General features: G+C 40.1%; 1 protein-coding gene across 3 annotated transcripts in view; it reads left to right on the top strand.

The window, feature by feature from the left end:
• Positions 1-16,539, top strand: part of LOC145979436 (zinc-regulated GTPase metalloprotein activator 1-like) — a 180,669-nt gene that overhangs the window by 151,437 nt on the left and 12,693 nt on the right. For all 3 annotated transcript variants that reach the window (XM_083112329.1, XM_083112331.1, XM_083112328.1), the window contains 2 exons: positions 2,281-2,338; positions 7,286-7,420. In XM_083112329.1, the coding sequence (XP_082968455.1) occupies positions 2,281-2,338; positions 7,286-7,420 (193 nt within the window). The remainder of the gene's footprint in view (positions 1-2,280; positions 2,339-7,285; positions 7,421-16,539) is intronic.

Below are 16,539 nucleotides of genomic sequence, written 5' to 3'. Positions count from 1 at the left end.
CTGTACCATCGATACTTTGTGATCATCGATATGCTTTCGTTTACTCCAAAACCCTCCTCACTGCGTCCCTGAACGACGCATTTGCGGCGCAAAATCCCCGCCAGCGGTTGACAGAGAAGCAAGGTTAATGTTTGGTGATGCGGGGCAAATTGTCCTCTCCTTAATCTTCCTTCGGAGGAGCAGATGTGACGGCGAGTGGGAGCACATGGTGCGGTCGCGCCTCCTCGTCAGGGATTCACCCGCCCGGATTATTATCCCTTTGTGCCGCGTTTAAGTCGTTACGGACACCTCATGAATAAGGATCGTTCGTCCCCTCTTCGCAAGGGGAGGGGGCGATCTGTTACGCGCAAATTGACGCAAGGGGCTGCATGGGGAGAGGGAGGGAAGCCTTTGGGGGTCGTGGCAAATCTTGAAACTCAATCAGAAACTCTTACCAGGCACGTCTAGAGAATTATATTTCGGGAGGGATCCCAACCGAGTGATCACACGTGATACCTCTAATGATATAAATATATAAATATTCGCAATGAATAGGTTATGGTTAATATGTATATTAATAATAGTATTTTTATTAATTTAGATCGGTCAGTTAATGTGATGATAAAGCTTATTCGAACAAGGGTTCTCTGTTTACCAGCCAGGTTAATTCGACTGGGGTCCAACGTTTCGAGCACATACATTGCTCTCACCATCATATCATCACTCATTCCCTAATTCCCTGAACGTCGAATTAACCTAGTTGGTAACCCGAGAGCACTTGTTCGAATCATGTCACCAGGAAACCTAAAATTAAAATTATTTTTACATGAACAGAAGAGGTAAAAATTACATGATACGCCACCTGGCCACCGGTATTGGGAGGGTTACGTAATGGCCCTTTTCCGTGCTAAGTTTTCATACGTACGCATTGTGAAACACTCGTGGTGACTACTGCGAAAGCTATTGTGGCCCGTTACACACAACAGGCTCTCCTTGCGAAACATTCACGCACGAAAACCACCAGGAGAAGGGCTGCAAGCAAAGTGTCACATACCGTGACATTGACGGCAAGGGGCGCAGCAACTTTGTTCGTCAGTGCAGGGAAAGTTTCCCTCGTGGCTTTATGGTTGTGACGGGATTCGGATATGAGGGTAAGTTGATGATACGCAAGGTGGACAAAAACGTGAAGGTGAATGCCAGATACTTCCAAGACTCCATTCTGACACCTATCTATCGGAGAGACATCCCACAATTGTATGGAATGGACGCGAACCAGGTGATGATCCACATGGACAAGGCTTCGAGTCATACCGCCAGAACATCACTACGTTTTCATCAGGAAATGGCAGAGGAATTAGGAATTCGTGTCATTCCGTTTGAAGACATTCCTGTGAATAGCCCAGATGCCAGTCCAATGGATTTTTGCGCATTTGGACTGTTGAAACGACGTCTTCAACATCTACGCCCGCCCACCTGGATGGTCTATGGAAAGCTTGCAGGGAGGAGTGGGACAGAATTCCCATGTCTGTCCTGCGCCGGAGCTTGCTGCAATGGAAACTGCGATGCCGGGCGATAGTCCACAATGCTGGGGATCCAATTGAACATGATCGGTGGTGGCGGCGCGGTATCTCGTAAGGTGAGTACCCGTCAAAAATGGTCGGATATAAAGCGAACAACCTTTTGTAGAGACCTAACAACACTCATCATCTGGCTTATGTCTAGTTAAGACCAATAAAATATGTTTCAAAACGACTGCCCCACCACAGATATTAATGGCACAAGCATTTTGCTTATTTAATTTTGGACGGTAATTTTTTTCCATTCCTCTCCACAGCTATAACTTCTGGCCTCTGGAACAGACTGTTCCCCCTGAAATTCATGGCTCTTCCTGAAGCGTAACGTTCAAAAGGCACATATTAAAGCATTTGATCTAGAAATTTAATTCCTATACTGAGTGGCGTGTACACAGAAACACAAAAGAAAAGAATGCAACACGTTTTTTAGATCAAGAAATTGCTTTTCTGTAGCGCGTGTCCACGTACAAACTGTATTGCTTTTGTATTTATTTTTCATTTATCAATTTTTCATTTTTTTTATTGTGTTAGAAAATATAAATAATTTAGGCTGTAGTTAATGGTTAAGTGGAAGAGAATACATAAGAACCTTAACTTTACCATGTAAAATAAGTCGTAAATAAATAGATGCATGTCAGATGACGTGTTTTGTTAATTTTGTACTCTATATTTTTGCTCTCAGCTGTACATGTAAATATTTAGACACATTTTGATTTTTCTTTCCCAGATTATTGAAATTGATGGCAGACGTTGAAGCTCGTGGAGATTTGAGTCATCTGGACAGGGTAAGTGTAGTCACTATGCGTAGATTTTGGTTGCGTTGAAGTAGTTGTGACAAAGCTCTGATGTAACGCATTAAGAAATCTCCTACGATGAGGTAGCACAGCATATTGGCGCATTGCATACCGTATAGGTGCGGTGGAAATGATGGAAAATTTCGAGGTGATTGGTTTGATAGACACTTCCATCTGTTTTCGCCATGTTTTCCGCCTTAAAATATTGTTTTTTTGGTTGAGTTGCTGACTCGATGATAAGTAGAAATGTGGGAAAAGTTATTAGTGGATTTCTTAAATGTGTTGCCACAAACTAAGTATCATTTTAAAAGAAAAGATGACGATAAATTATATAAATTAGATAAGATGTGAAGAAGGGACATTTGCAAGGAACACCCATGATGCCCAGGCCAGGAATCGAACTCTGAACGTTCGGTGGCGAGAGAATTAGTCGATTATCACGTGCTTACCCTTCATAATTTTAATCTAATCACCATTTATCCTCATCGTCTCGATTAGCCTAAATTAGATTAAAAGTGGCGTAGAAAACATCGTTTAATTGTACAAATCGAAGTTCACAAATCACTCGGTCAACTGGAAGACATTTTTTATACACGAGGGAAAGTTAGAAAGTAAGATTCCCCAATAGATGTAAATACTAATGTTCTATTCCACTCCAGCTGCTTCTTGGCTGGAATGAAACTTAGATTTTGATTGGTAGATGACAGGGGTTGGTAGATGACAGGGGTTTTCAATGTCAGTTACACAGAGTCTTAAAAATTACATATTCACTACAATACTGGTGAACAGATAAAAGGTAACAGCACGCATGTGCACACATGTCATGAAGGCATATGAAGTGATGTGGAGGTATAGAGCTCCACATATTCTTTATTTCGGCCATACTTGGGATGATGTGATCAGTAGACCTCGGATTCTTATGTAATATGAAAGTACAAAATACGTACCTAAATATGTATTATCACGGTATCTAGTGACATGTGAAACGCAGTTCGATATAAATTATTTTTTGTTTATTGATTCATTTTATGCACAAACATGAAAGTGTGAGGTTTGATTTATTTTGTGAATAAACTTGTATCCGAGCCAGACGTCGGGAGTTGGGGACGAGTTTTTTCTTGAGTGACAGCCGCCGCTTAGAACAGGACATATTTGCACCAACGCGGAGATAAGGAAAGATTATTTTCGCCGCTACCGGGCTTGAGTCGCAGCAGGCGTTCGAACCCATGTTCACGGATGACCAGGAAAACCAGCTGGAGCCCAAGCCTGAAAGGATCCAGGACGCGTCGCTGACCGCGTTTCAAGACAATGGAGAGAGGTCATTTCCATCCCTCTGAAACAGAAGCCAAGCCGCTAGAGCGTCCTTTTCAACGGAAGAATTCGAATCTCTTATATATAGGCAGTACTATGATTCCAGACACAGTTTTTACCCGGATTTCATAGAGAGAGCATCTCCGCGCTACACTCTCGCGTGATCATTGCTTTGTGTCCGTGAACTTTGTTCCCTTACGTACTGTGAGCGACTTGCAGATAGAGAGTTACCAGTGTGCGCCTTATTTTGGTGAAGATTACGCGGTGATTTGTTTTTGCCAAGCGTGGACTACATAAGGATGGAGGGCTAAAGAAGATAGAGAAGGGAGTCCGTCGACTCCTCTGACGCCTGCAACGACGCCGAAGCCAGTCAGACGACGCCGAAACCAAACACTGCCCAAAGCCCGAAGGACGCTGTCAGATCGACGTCCCAACCAAAGCCCGAAGGACGTCTTCAGAGAGAGAGATTGAAGGACGACTCCAGAACGACGCCGATCGAAGCCAGAGGGAGAGATTGAAGGACGACTCCAGAACGACGCTTCCAGAACGACGCCGAATCGAAGCCCGTCACCAGAGAGATTCCGAACCGACGCGTGACCACGTACACCCGACGCTAGTGATAAGAGGAACGCCCGAAGTTCTGAGGAGGTGCAAGTACACCATATCGTCGCAATTATTCTTCGTCGCGATCGACCTCGGAGGACAATTTCGCCACAAAGGAACCGTGTGCGAGTCCCGCGTCCAGGAGAGATGAAGGACCACGCCATGTAGCAGAGTCTGGTACAGTATACTTCAGAGGGTCTCATGTCCATGTAAACGTGCGTCGTTAGTATCACCACCGTACGTTTAACGCCGAAGTCTCACTTATTTGCAAAGTTACTCAGGAAACCCCGAACCTAACTTCCGTCTCTGACAATTTTTGGTATTGTAGTAAAAAAAGGGTTATTTCATGTTCAGATGTTCTAATTTAATTGTCTGCATTCAGCGTTAGAAGCTCCATTTCATTTCTTTAATATTTAGTATAAATTGTCAAAGTGTGCTCCATTTCTGGTGTAACCGACCGCCCCGTCGCGCCATTTACCTTGTCAATACTTGACTGATGAATCCTTTTTAATTGTGGAAGGCGTAAATTTTATTGCAAGGTCGTGTGCGTGAAATAGTATTATTTGTTGCATAGTGGTTTTTAAGGTAATTTTTGCTCGCGCCGACGACTGATTAGTGTATTCCGGCAGCTGGAGCCAATTAAGTTTTTGCATCACTATGTAATTGAGTAGTTGTTCTCATTGAACGAGAGAGGCTTGTGTGTAAAACCCCCGTCCGAGAAACTTGTATAATGTCGTGCTTACGACTCGATGCACACGTTCATTCGAACGAAAGATTTAACCACGCCGACCCATTGTCTTAGTTAACCGCTTTCCGAGGGCTGGCACTTAAGTTAATTTAAAAGAGCACAGGAGCTGGCAGACAAATGCCCTAAATTCACATAAAGGTTTAGAAATTAAAAGGAATGATATGTTAATGAGATCCATGACTTGTATCCATATTTCACATGTAAAAATACCTCATGTGTGTGAAAGAGAGATAGCGTGAATGTTGTGAGAGTGAGGAGGCTTTGTAAACAGTTGTTGATTGCAATATTTTTTTGTTGTTACAATATATATTCACTTTTTTTACCGTTCGTCAGTGTTGTTATTTGACGTTTTTTTCAGGTACCAGATATTATGCTATTAGTGTTTTATGATTGTTCGAATCTACATATCATAGGTAAACAAAACAGTGTAACTTTTCAAGGTATTAATCTCCGCCTCGCAATAGTATGACAATAAACGACCGTCTCAGTACCGAACTTGATAACTAGACCGTGAGTCACGACCGGTTTCCCGTACACATAACGACGTTTGGCCCCGTGCCGGGGTATGATTGACACGTCATTTCGGGGACCGTGAGTGCACTCGTTACAGTATTATCAAAAGGATATGTACCTAAATATGTAGTATCATAGTATATGTAATATTAATAATCATCGAGTATCCAAGCAATTTCAATAATCCTGCTGGATATTTATTTTATTTGAACATATTCAACACAATTTTAAGGACATAAGTTGGTCAAATTAAAATTTGTATCAAATTTATGAACTCAAAAGAGCACTGCAACGTGTACGTATTTAAGAAACCAATTTTGTCGGCTATTAATTACTTTTCACATCGCAAATTATTGTAGAATATGTAAATATGTAAGAGCTCTTCGTAACTTTCGAAACCAATTGTTAAAAGAAAGCGTCTACAGAAAGAACAATGGAATGAAGATACAATTATTTTTGTACTCTTTGTACGAATATTGTGTAACTCGCTACTTTCAGGAAAGTAGCTTTCCTGTCCACCGATGCCAAGTTTCTAGGTGCTTTGCCTAAATCTAAAAGCGAAACGAAAATATATAACCAGAAGGAGGGAGGGGAGAAACTCTAGCATCTTTCGATCAATAACAGTTCCAGTATTTTTTTTTTTTTGTTTTTGTCTTCAGCCTGTCAGTCAATTTTAGGTGACCTTAAGCACTATGCATCTCGTTGATTAGAAAATATGACATCACATGAGATACAAATTTTCTTCCTCATGTTTCAGAGATCGAAAATGTATAGGAAAGAGGATTAAAATAGGAAACAAATACCGAAATATGTTGTTTTATGTAAAGTAAATTAGCAAATCTGTAAAAAATGTAATATCCTGGCAAATATGTAACATAAAACTTATGCAAAATGATGTCAGTTATATAATTCGTTGACATTTTCGTGTTCAAAGTACGTATCTAGAAAGGAATAGAATATGTAATTGAATCGATGAGACCAAGAAGGGAAATATTCCACTCGACCTTACTTTCGGGAAATAAAAAAAAAAAAACCTCATAGCAACCAAAACTTACAATTACAAACTTATTCATCATAACCATAGTAACAATATTCCATAATTGGTTTGTTTTTAAAACATTTATTTTAGCTCTGATATCTATTCAAGGTATGCAGCCCATTTTGTTCAAAAAGTGGAATCTTTCCCTTCTTGGTCTCACCGATTCAATTACATACGAATCCGAGTTCCAGTGATCAGCATCAGCCCCCAGGTATCGATTGATACGAGGCTGGGTGGGCCTCAGAAGCCGCGCAGAAACAGGGAAATGACTTGAAAATTTCATGGTCCAGATCACCTGCCCCGGGATTCGAACCCGGAGTTTTAGTAAACAGTAAGAGTTTTATGCACAGAAAGGCTAATCGGGACTGGATCTACAGTTTAAAGTGGGATCGGAACCACTATGTGCTTCCACTGGGCATCGAACCCGGGACCTCTACATTACAAGCCGACGACGCTAGCACTGCGCCGTCGGTGAAGCCCGATTCGAACCCGGGTCTTCCGCTCTACCAACTGAGGTACCGCGGCTCTTACTGGTGACCAGAACATTAAATATTAATTAGGATACCTTAATTTCTGACTTCCCCTCGTATATACACATGAAATAGTTAAACCATATTAGGCAAATAGACATTTAGTGCGATAGCGTGTGGAAGATTTTGATTTTTTCAGTATAAGGCTTGGGTATATTCACATACGAAAATGTGACGTGTGGTTTCCCCCGCAGGACGTGATGACGGTGACCCTGGAGTTCCAGTCGCCCGTGACCCGAGGAGCCCTGGAGCTCTTTCTGCAGCGAGTCCTGTGGGAAGGTGCCCTCAAGGGGAGAGACGGACACACGCCCACAATCCTCCGGCTCAAGGTAAGCCTTTTTACTTTGCTTTACATCAACAAACAGCGTTTTCCTTGATTTCCTTACAGTCAACATTTCGTGGAGCTCCATTGAAAGAGCTTTCAAAAACTACCCTTTGGTGCTCTTAGTAGGGACCTGGAAAATTCATTGTTCTTGAAAAGTGAAAACTAGAATTTTTTATTGTTTATTTGGCTATTGGGTGTGTAAATATGTATGCCAATGTGAAAAACATTCGCTACTTCTGTTTATGCATGCAAATTTTCCACGAATTCCTTTATTAGCTACGTCCAAATGCGAATTTTTCGCTGTCAATTTGTTTGTACGTACATTTCCTATCTCATTGTCTTACTCACACAAATGAATAGCCACGTGCAAGCATTGAGTCAGGCACTCACTCAACTCACTCAGTCTATAACAGGACAGGCAAGTTCTAGAAATGGATCATGTAGATAAGGGAAGTGCAGAGATCAAAAGTTTCCTTTTAAACTTATTAGAACATCATCAAGAATTGTAGGATTACGGTAGAGGTGAGCGTATAAACGGCGAGAGTAGTTTATTGGCTCTCCTTTGGCGGAAATTGGATGTGTATCTTTTTCATGCATGTTTACGTACACATTTTGTTAAATACGATTGCAGATATATGTATATTATAATTATAGGCGATGCTAATCATAAATTTTCATAACATTTTTTGTTATTTTATGTTCGATTTTTTATTTGTAAATATGTCTGCAATTTTTAATCTGAAAGGTGATCTGTGAGAGGTGACCGTTGAGGGCACCCAAATCTCAACCTCGCTTCCACGTAGTACACCCCGTTAACTGCTGCAGGCCAAAGAGGCTCTGGCGACTAGACCTACACCCAGTAGGGCGTGTCCATATGCGTGTCATTGTCCGTTCATCCATATAATTTTATCACCATTCATCCTCATCTTCGCGATTAGCTAAAAGTGGCAGAAATAAAGCAAATTAAGTCAGTCAATCCATCTGACGGGGCTTAAGGGGAAATTTAGCACTAAACTATGTCTTTCCTCAAAATTTTAGGACTGGGACACACCTTTTGAAGGTTATTGGGAAGTATTGATTGAATGAACCAGTGAATTACATATTTAGTATTTGCCCTCGTGTACTTTTGGAGTTTACAGTAAGGGACCTGGCAGCAATGCGAAAGGCCTCGGTTCGATCCCAGGATGGAGTCATTTCAACAATTTTGCCGTTGCTTGGATAAGCCCGGAGTTCTATTCCGGCCCCTCCCTCCAGTTTTTCAAGTACACACACTCGCGCACACAATCAAATTCCCATAAGCCGCAACGAATCAAGTAAATAGAGCCGTTCGAACAATCGACGCCGAGCATTACCTGAGCACGTGAATACGGCAGCTGGTTCTTCGCAATGACATTTGCACGCGGACGTGTTTTGGTTGCAGCGGAGTGATTAGCCGCCATCTTGGAGGGAGCCGGAAAAGGCAAGCAGAAGGTGTGGCGAGGACCCACCCCCCGGTGTGATGTCACGCTGCCGTAAGGAGGCCGAACTGACGACCTAATCGCTTGGCAAACCGCCACTCGAGGCCTCTACACATGCTCTTATTAACCGAGAGGGTGACGGCGCCATGGTTGCCACCTGCGGAGACTGTTTTGCAAATAATTTTGTCCCTTTCCCTCGCTAAGCAGGAGTCGGGAGTCCCCCCCCCCCATGTAATGCGTTTGTTTACGCGTCTGAGATGATTTCCCAGAGTATTTCTTCATTTTCATGCCACATGCCAGAATCAAGTAGGATTTTCTGTTCACTGAAAACAACAAAAGAGGTGCTGGAATAGCCTAATTGTAAATTTCAATCCAATGAAGGATTGCCGCTTCTCCAAAAGTCTTTGTACACACAGAGCCCAAAATGTTTCAATTGACACACATGTGTTAACTTCAATCACATTAATGTTCATGTCGCCTTGTAATCAAGAGGTCCCGGGTGCGATACCCGGTAGAGGCTCATAGTGGTTCGGATCCCACTTTAAAACTGTAGGTCCAGTCCCGATTAGCCTTACTGTGCATAAAGTGGACTTAAAACCATCAATTCAATCAAACATTTACGTTCATGAACTGCAAATGATGCACTTTTTGGTGTGTTAAAATACACACAGAAATGCATATAAGGCTTCTTTTCATCAAATTCTGTACCATATTATGACTACAATGCATCAATTGGAAGGATCAGACAAGATCATTTCAAAGCTAACAAAATTGCTCATTAGCTCTGCCAATTGATGAATTAAAAGTGAAATGTTATGATCTTTGAATAAATCTTGTCTGATCCTTACAATTGATGCATTTTAGTGCATCATACGGAACAGAATCTGATAAAAAGAAGCCTTTTATGCATTTCTGTGTGTATTTTATCACACCAAAAAGTGCATCATTTGCAGTTTATGCACGTTAATGTGTTATTGAAATCATCATATGTGTGACAATTAACACATTTTGGGCTCTGTGTGTAGTTTTCAAAACAATGAAAACAATTGTCATACCTTCTGTAAAATTCATCTAAATGTGTGTCTATTGTTAAGGTTTACAACACAAACACACACACGTGTGTCGTGCACTGAATGCACTCGACCATCGAGGCAGCAGCATTTATATGTGTTAGTGTGTTTTACCGGGTGTCCCAGAAGTCTTTCCCTGATTACAAACTTTATTCATATCCGCTATATACAAGGTAGAGATGTGAAAGTGGTGCCCAAATGTTGGAAAACTAACCAAGTTTTCTTGTTGCAGGTTTGAGTAACGTGGCTGTAGTGTAGCAGTGTCAGTGCCCAGAAAACCGGAAATGTTCACAAATCAGGAAAAAGCTCAGCATGTCCTCTGGTATCACGAGACCCGGTTACCAATAACAGTGCAGAGGAACTTTCAAATGAACAGAATTCTTTCGTCTAGAATATCTGCCATCAATAATTTGGTATTTAAAAAATGGAATTTATCTTCATTCCCAAATCCTGTCAAGTCCAAGAAACATGGTATGGAAAGGTGCCACCCGATGTCAAGAGCATTAATTCCGGATTCCTTGGCACTGACACTGCTACACTACAGCCGCATTACTGAAACCTGCAACAAATAAACTTGGTTAGTTTTCCAACATTTTGGCACCACTTTCACATCTCTACATTGCATATAGCGGATATGAATAAAGTTTGTAATCAGGGAAAGACGTCTGGGACACCCGGTACTTTTTTATGCATGCCAGTGTGTGCTTATTTTTGAAAAATCCTGAATACAGGTTTAATCCATTTTGCATCAGAATACCAACAGTGAAAAATAATTTAATAAGGCACACACACACAAACACAAGAATAATTATAACTATAAAAAGGGCAGTAATACCCGTAGTGTTAACTTTTCAGAAACTTGATGTACGCCGTTTTGAAAGTTTGTAGAGATGGAAACCTGGAGGGTCATTTAATGGAATTCCAGAGATTTTATAGTCCATATACGTATAACTTACCTTTGTTCTAAGCCTTGGAGTTATTGTGTAAAAGAAATCGGGTCATTTGCTGTTGGGCGTGGGATTCGAATATGAGAATGTGGCTAAAGTTAGGTAGGGCAAAGTTTACCATTCATGAACTCACAATCATGGCCATCAGGACATGTGTTGTTTCTTTATGACGCTTCATCTAATCATCATTCCTACTCCTTGTAGCGATTAACCTGAATATATTCAAATATCATACGTGTGGATGGAGTGATTTGCAACTAAAATTATTACCGTAAATTAATTATTAAAATCATTAAGGTAACTACATGCCAAAAGTACTTAGTGAAATGATGGCATGTGGTGTAAGTTATGCCTTATCTAAAAAATTTAATGTAGCGAAAAATTATTACTGAATCACGCAAATTAATGAGTTTGGAGGAGTACGTGTATGCGGATTCCGCGGACGCGCGGTTATCCTTATTTTAAACTGAAAGGCATCCTTAAAATAGGCGTATTTGAAACCTTCCGAAACATGCAACTCCTCTCTCTTAAATAGGTAATGTTCCAACTATATCGGCGTGGTTATTCGAAATTTATTTCAAAGATAGAACCGAGCTAAAAGTACACATTAGGGAATTGACAACGTTTCAAATCAAATACTGATCGCATCACCCCCAGAAACGGTCCTATCTCCATCCCCTAACCCGGCATTTTGCAATGTGCAGGGTGTAGCCTCACTCCTGTTTTACTTTATACTGACAATTCAACAATCTTTGAAACAAATGATAATTAATATTTAAGTCTTATTCGCATCTATTGAGTCCAGTAATGTAATGGTTCATTGTACAGTCAACATTTCGTTAGAATTATTTTTCTCTTTCTCTCCTCACTAGGTGGTTGGCATTCCACTGTTTCTGACGTTAAATAACTTTTTAGCTCTTCGGAATTTCTGAATTGTCTGTCTGTTAGGTTAGATTCGTTACTTGATTCTGCTCTTCTTTTGATTGATTGATTGAGTTGGTATTTTAAGTCACCTTTATACACAGTAAGGCTAATCGGGACTGGACCTACAGTTTAAAGTGGGATCCGAACCACTATGTGCTTCCACCGGGTATCGAACCCGGAATCCCTTGATTACAAGGCGACGTCACTTCCACTGTTCCATTGTGGAGGCTCTGCTCTTCTTTTGTATTCATTCATATGCTCATACGTTGAAAGGAACAATGCTCTTTTATTTCTTGTAGCCTATAGTAATATTACACCAGGTCCAATATGTGTAAATATTATTCTACGTATAACGTAGCTTTTCTCAAAATACTACATTGCCCCTTTCATCATTTCGCTCTTAGTAACGAAAATGAAATCCTTTCACTAAAAACGTTCTAGTCCCGAGTCGCATCACTTATTTTGTAGGGTAGAGCACTCAGAACTCGAAATGATCAAATCAAGGTTGATGCACTTTCAATGCATCAATTGACACAATTAAATGTGTAATTTTGTTATCTTTTGGAAGACCGTATCTGATCCTCCCAACTGATGCATTTTAGTGCAACACACGGAACAGAATCTGATAAAAGTGCGCTTGTATGCATTTCTGTGTGTATTTTGACACCAAAAAGTGCATCATTAGAAGTTTAGAACATATGTGTGTCAATTGACACGTTTCGGGTTCTGTGTGAAGAAGTTTACATGAACCCCGTGATATGTATATAATTGACTTGCCGTGTGAAAATATGTGCTCCAACTTTTCCCTTTCAAACTTGTAGTTTTCTCTGAAGGTTGGAATCACTGCAACAGTTTGAAGCACACCTGGAGCATAATGCTGATGGGGTCCTCTATAGAGTGTATGTTTTCGAGAAACCCATCCATTCAGATTGTTCACGGTATTGTTGCAACTAAACCTGCAGCTTCGGGAGTTTATCGTTCTACTTTGCTAATACCCACCTTTGGCCCTTCTCTATAACATCGTATTCTGAGAAGTTTTTCATAAACTCCCCCTTGCGAAAGCTGGTTTCCTTTGGTGCGCGCTCGGGGGGAACTGTTTGCGTCCAATGAAATAATTGTAGACACAGGCCAGGTCGGATATCCGCTCTTTTGAAGCCTCTTTTATTTATTTTCAAAGCCAGCCCTTGGATCGACCGGGACAAGTTGTTTCGGGGTCGAAGGGCTGATCTGGATCCCCCATCTGCCCTTTGAGCGCGGTTGCAGAAGGGCTGCGTGGAGAGGGAGATTCACGCCCTTCGATGGCTCCTGCTCCTCCTCGCGTGCGGCCGCTTCTAATTATGGTTGACAGTCGAATGGTATTCTGGGTACTCGTCTCAATTGCCCGGGCGTCGAAGGCTGCTCTCTACAACTCTCCGTTGGGTAACAAAAACACGGTGATGTGTGACGTCAGCTCTTTAATACAAAGTGACACGTCTTGTTGTGCGGTTTTTGGAGGCGGATAAACACGCTTTTTGTTCTTCAGTTCCCAATGCCCTATTCTGAATCAACGGAATATATGTATGGAAAATCCTGAATACAAAATGATCCTATTTAACAAGAGAATATCAACAATGAAGAATAAAACAAAGCAAGTAATAAGAAACATGTAACAAGTACAACAGTAGCGTGTTCGTAAGTTACTTTTTAATAGTAATAGTTACAGTTAATCGAATCCAAAATAACTGAGTTACAGTTACTCGATTCAAAAAGTAACTGAGTTACAGTTCCTTGATTCAAAAAGTAAATTAGTGACAGTTCCTTAATTCAAAAAGTAACTGAGTTACAGTTCCATAATTCAAAAAGTAAATGAGTTACAGATCCTTGATTCAAAAGGTAACTAGTTACAGTTCCTTTATTCAAAACTTAACTGAATTACAGTTACTTGATTCAAAAAGTAACTAACTGAGTTACAGTTCCTTGATTCAAAAAGTAACTGAAATACACTTCCTTGATTCAAAAAGTAAAGTTCCTTGATTCAAAAAGTAAAGTTCCTTGATTCAAAAAGTAAAGTAACTTAGTTACAGATCCTTGATTCAAAAAGTAACTTGAGTTACAGTTTCATAATTTAAAAAGTAACTGACTTACAGTTCCTTGATTCAAAAAGTAAATTATTTACAGTTCCTTGATTCAAAAAGTAACTTAGTTACAGTTCCATAATTCAAAAAGTAACTGACTTACAGTTCCTTGATTCTAAAAGTAACTCAGTTACAGTTCCTTGATTCAAAAAGTAACTGAAATACACTTCCTTGATTCAAAAAGTAAAGTTCCTTGATTCAAAAAGTAAAGTAACTTAGTTACAGATCCTTGATTCAAAAAGTAACTTGAGTTACAGTTTCATAATTTAAAAAGTAACTGACTTACAGTTCCTTGATTCAAAAAGTAAATTATTTACAGTTCCTTGATTCCAAACGTAACTGAGTTACAGTTACTTGTATAGTTGCTTTCTGTTGAAAATTTTCTTGTAAACAAATTACACGCATTGAATGATCATTGTAATAAAATAAATATGTGAAGACATACATGTGTTTTATGTTTCTGGTAAATAATATAAGTGTTCCCTACTTATTATAACAAGTCGGTCTCTGTGGAGGAGTGGTTTGTAAACTACGCTACGACGCCAGAGCTCCCGGGTTCGAATCTCGGCCTGCGCATGGGTGTTCTTTGTGATGTCCCTTCATCAATTTCGCCATATTATCATTCATCCTCATCTTCGGGATTAGCCAAAAGTGGCAGAAATTTGAAGTACAATAAACCAAATCAATCAACTTATTACAACAAATAATGATGGAACAAGATTCGGCTTTGCTTGAATGATTTCAGTTCAAAAACTAGTTTGTGCGGCGTCCAAGTGTAATTGATGCATTCTAAGCTGTTCGGGGGAAAACCCTTGAGTCAAAAGATTCAGTTTTACAGCAGGCATTTATTTATGTTTATCCTTTTAATAGAAAACATTACAGACACATGTTGGGTCAACACTGTTTTACTTAATTAAGCCGTGGCATTTTGTGATTCTTAAACAGTTACTTACTTTTAAAAGTAATAGTTAGAAATCTTCAAGAAACAACTGATTGAACTAACTATGGTTACTTCCAAACACTGAATAATAGCGAGAACCACAATAATAAAGTCAGCTGCTTGATACAAGTTCTGAAAGGTTGTTATAGAAAAAGAGAGAGAGAGAGAGAGAAAGTGAGAGTGAGAGAGTGTTTTTGCATTTTGCGAGGGCTCAGGTATCCCGCAGTAGCCTTGTGGTTTTTGTGTAAAAGAAATCGTGAGATTTGTTGGTGGGTTCGATCCGGATATGCACATGGCAAGAGTTCTTCTGACAGTCGATCATTCATGATTCTGTACAGAAATCTGAAACTGGGCGAAGAGAAAGATTCTTTATTGGATAGGTTAGCAATTGAATCGAATTGACATCATTGCTATGTGAGCTACATCTGTTGCCGGTCTACCACCTAATCCCCCAAAAGTACAGATCAAAATAATCTTCTTCTATATATATAAAAATGGATGTATTTGTGTGTGTGGGTGTGTATATTTGTTTGTTCCGGCATAACTCTCGAACGCCTGGAGCGATTTCAACCAAACTTGGTACGCGTATCACTTGCAACCTGGAAAGAAATACTGTGGGGATAAGACACCCCTGGCACCCCTAGGGGTGGGGGTGGGTGGGAAGGGGTGACGTAAAAATAATCAAGAACCACCGATATTAAATTCCGCACAAACAGACATCCGTGACTATGCAATCCGCACAACGATAGTGTTTCTCGGGTTATCTAACATTCAGGCTGTGTTGCGAATGGAATCCATAGTTTTCCTTTCACTCCCAATGTGGTTCAACTCCAAGTTCATCACCCATCGGCATGGGGGGTGAGAGAGGGTTAAAAATAAAATTCCACAAATTACCTAGATTAGTGTCGAATCCATAGTTTTCGGAGTCGCTAAGCTAATTGGTGACATTCACGATCACATTTAAAATTAGTAACATTTTACACTATAGTTAGAATTCGTTATTTTCCTGTCTAATACAAGATTGGGATAAATAAATATCCGGGCAACGCTGGGTAATCAGCTAGTGATAGGTAAAGATTACAAAGAAATTAAACGACAAGAATGAGAAAAGAATCATAAGACAATAGAAACAGTTTGAGCAGTAAATTAGAATATAGAAGTAATTGTGTTGAAGAAAGTTAAAAGCAGTATGAAAATAATTTCTGGCAACTCACGTTTTTTTTTTATTATTATTCATATCAAGGGAACCCACAGGGGACACTAGCCACCCCCCACCCCCCGAGATATTTGGAAAAGTTCATGTTATTTGAATGGTGAAATTGTAGCCATATTTTATTAAAAATAATGTTGTTTTCTGTAATTTACAAGCATATCCAACATAGAGAGAATATTTCCTCAAGAGACATTAGAATCATGTTGACTGTCGTAACTAGGAGCGTGCTGAACGGAAAATTTTTGGTCGGGACAAGATTCGGAAGGAACTGACGTTCGAGGCTGAAAATATTCTCAATTTCCCGACCAGGCCGGTTGAAAGAAATCTCGAATTTTCCTCTCAAGTCGTTATTTTTGCACTCTTGGAATAAAAACTGATAATTTCAAGAAATTTCAGACGCTTATAGTGCATAAAATATCAAGAATTGACCTGTTTTGAATAAGATCATGTGGAATTTC

Source organism: Lepisma saccharinum, chromosome 26 (genome assembly GCF_977018435.1).
Source record: "Lepisma saccharinum chromosome 26, izLepSacc3.1, whole genome shotgun sequence".
NCBI classification, from domain to species: domain Eukaryota; kingdom Metazoa; phylum Arthropoda; class Insecta; order Zygentoma; family Lepismatidae; genus Lepisma; species Lepisma saccharinum.
The sequence above is the reverse complement of the archived record's forward strand: the minus strand, read 5'-3'. Positions and strand labels throughout refer to the sequence as shown.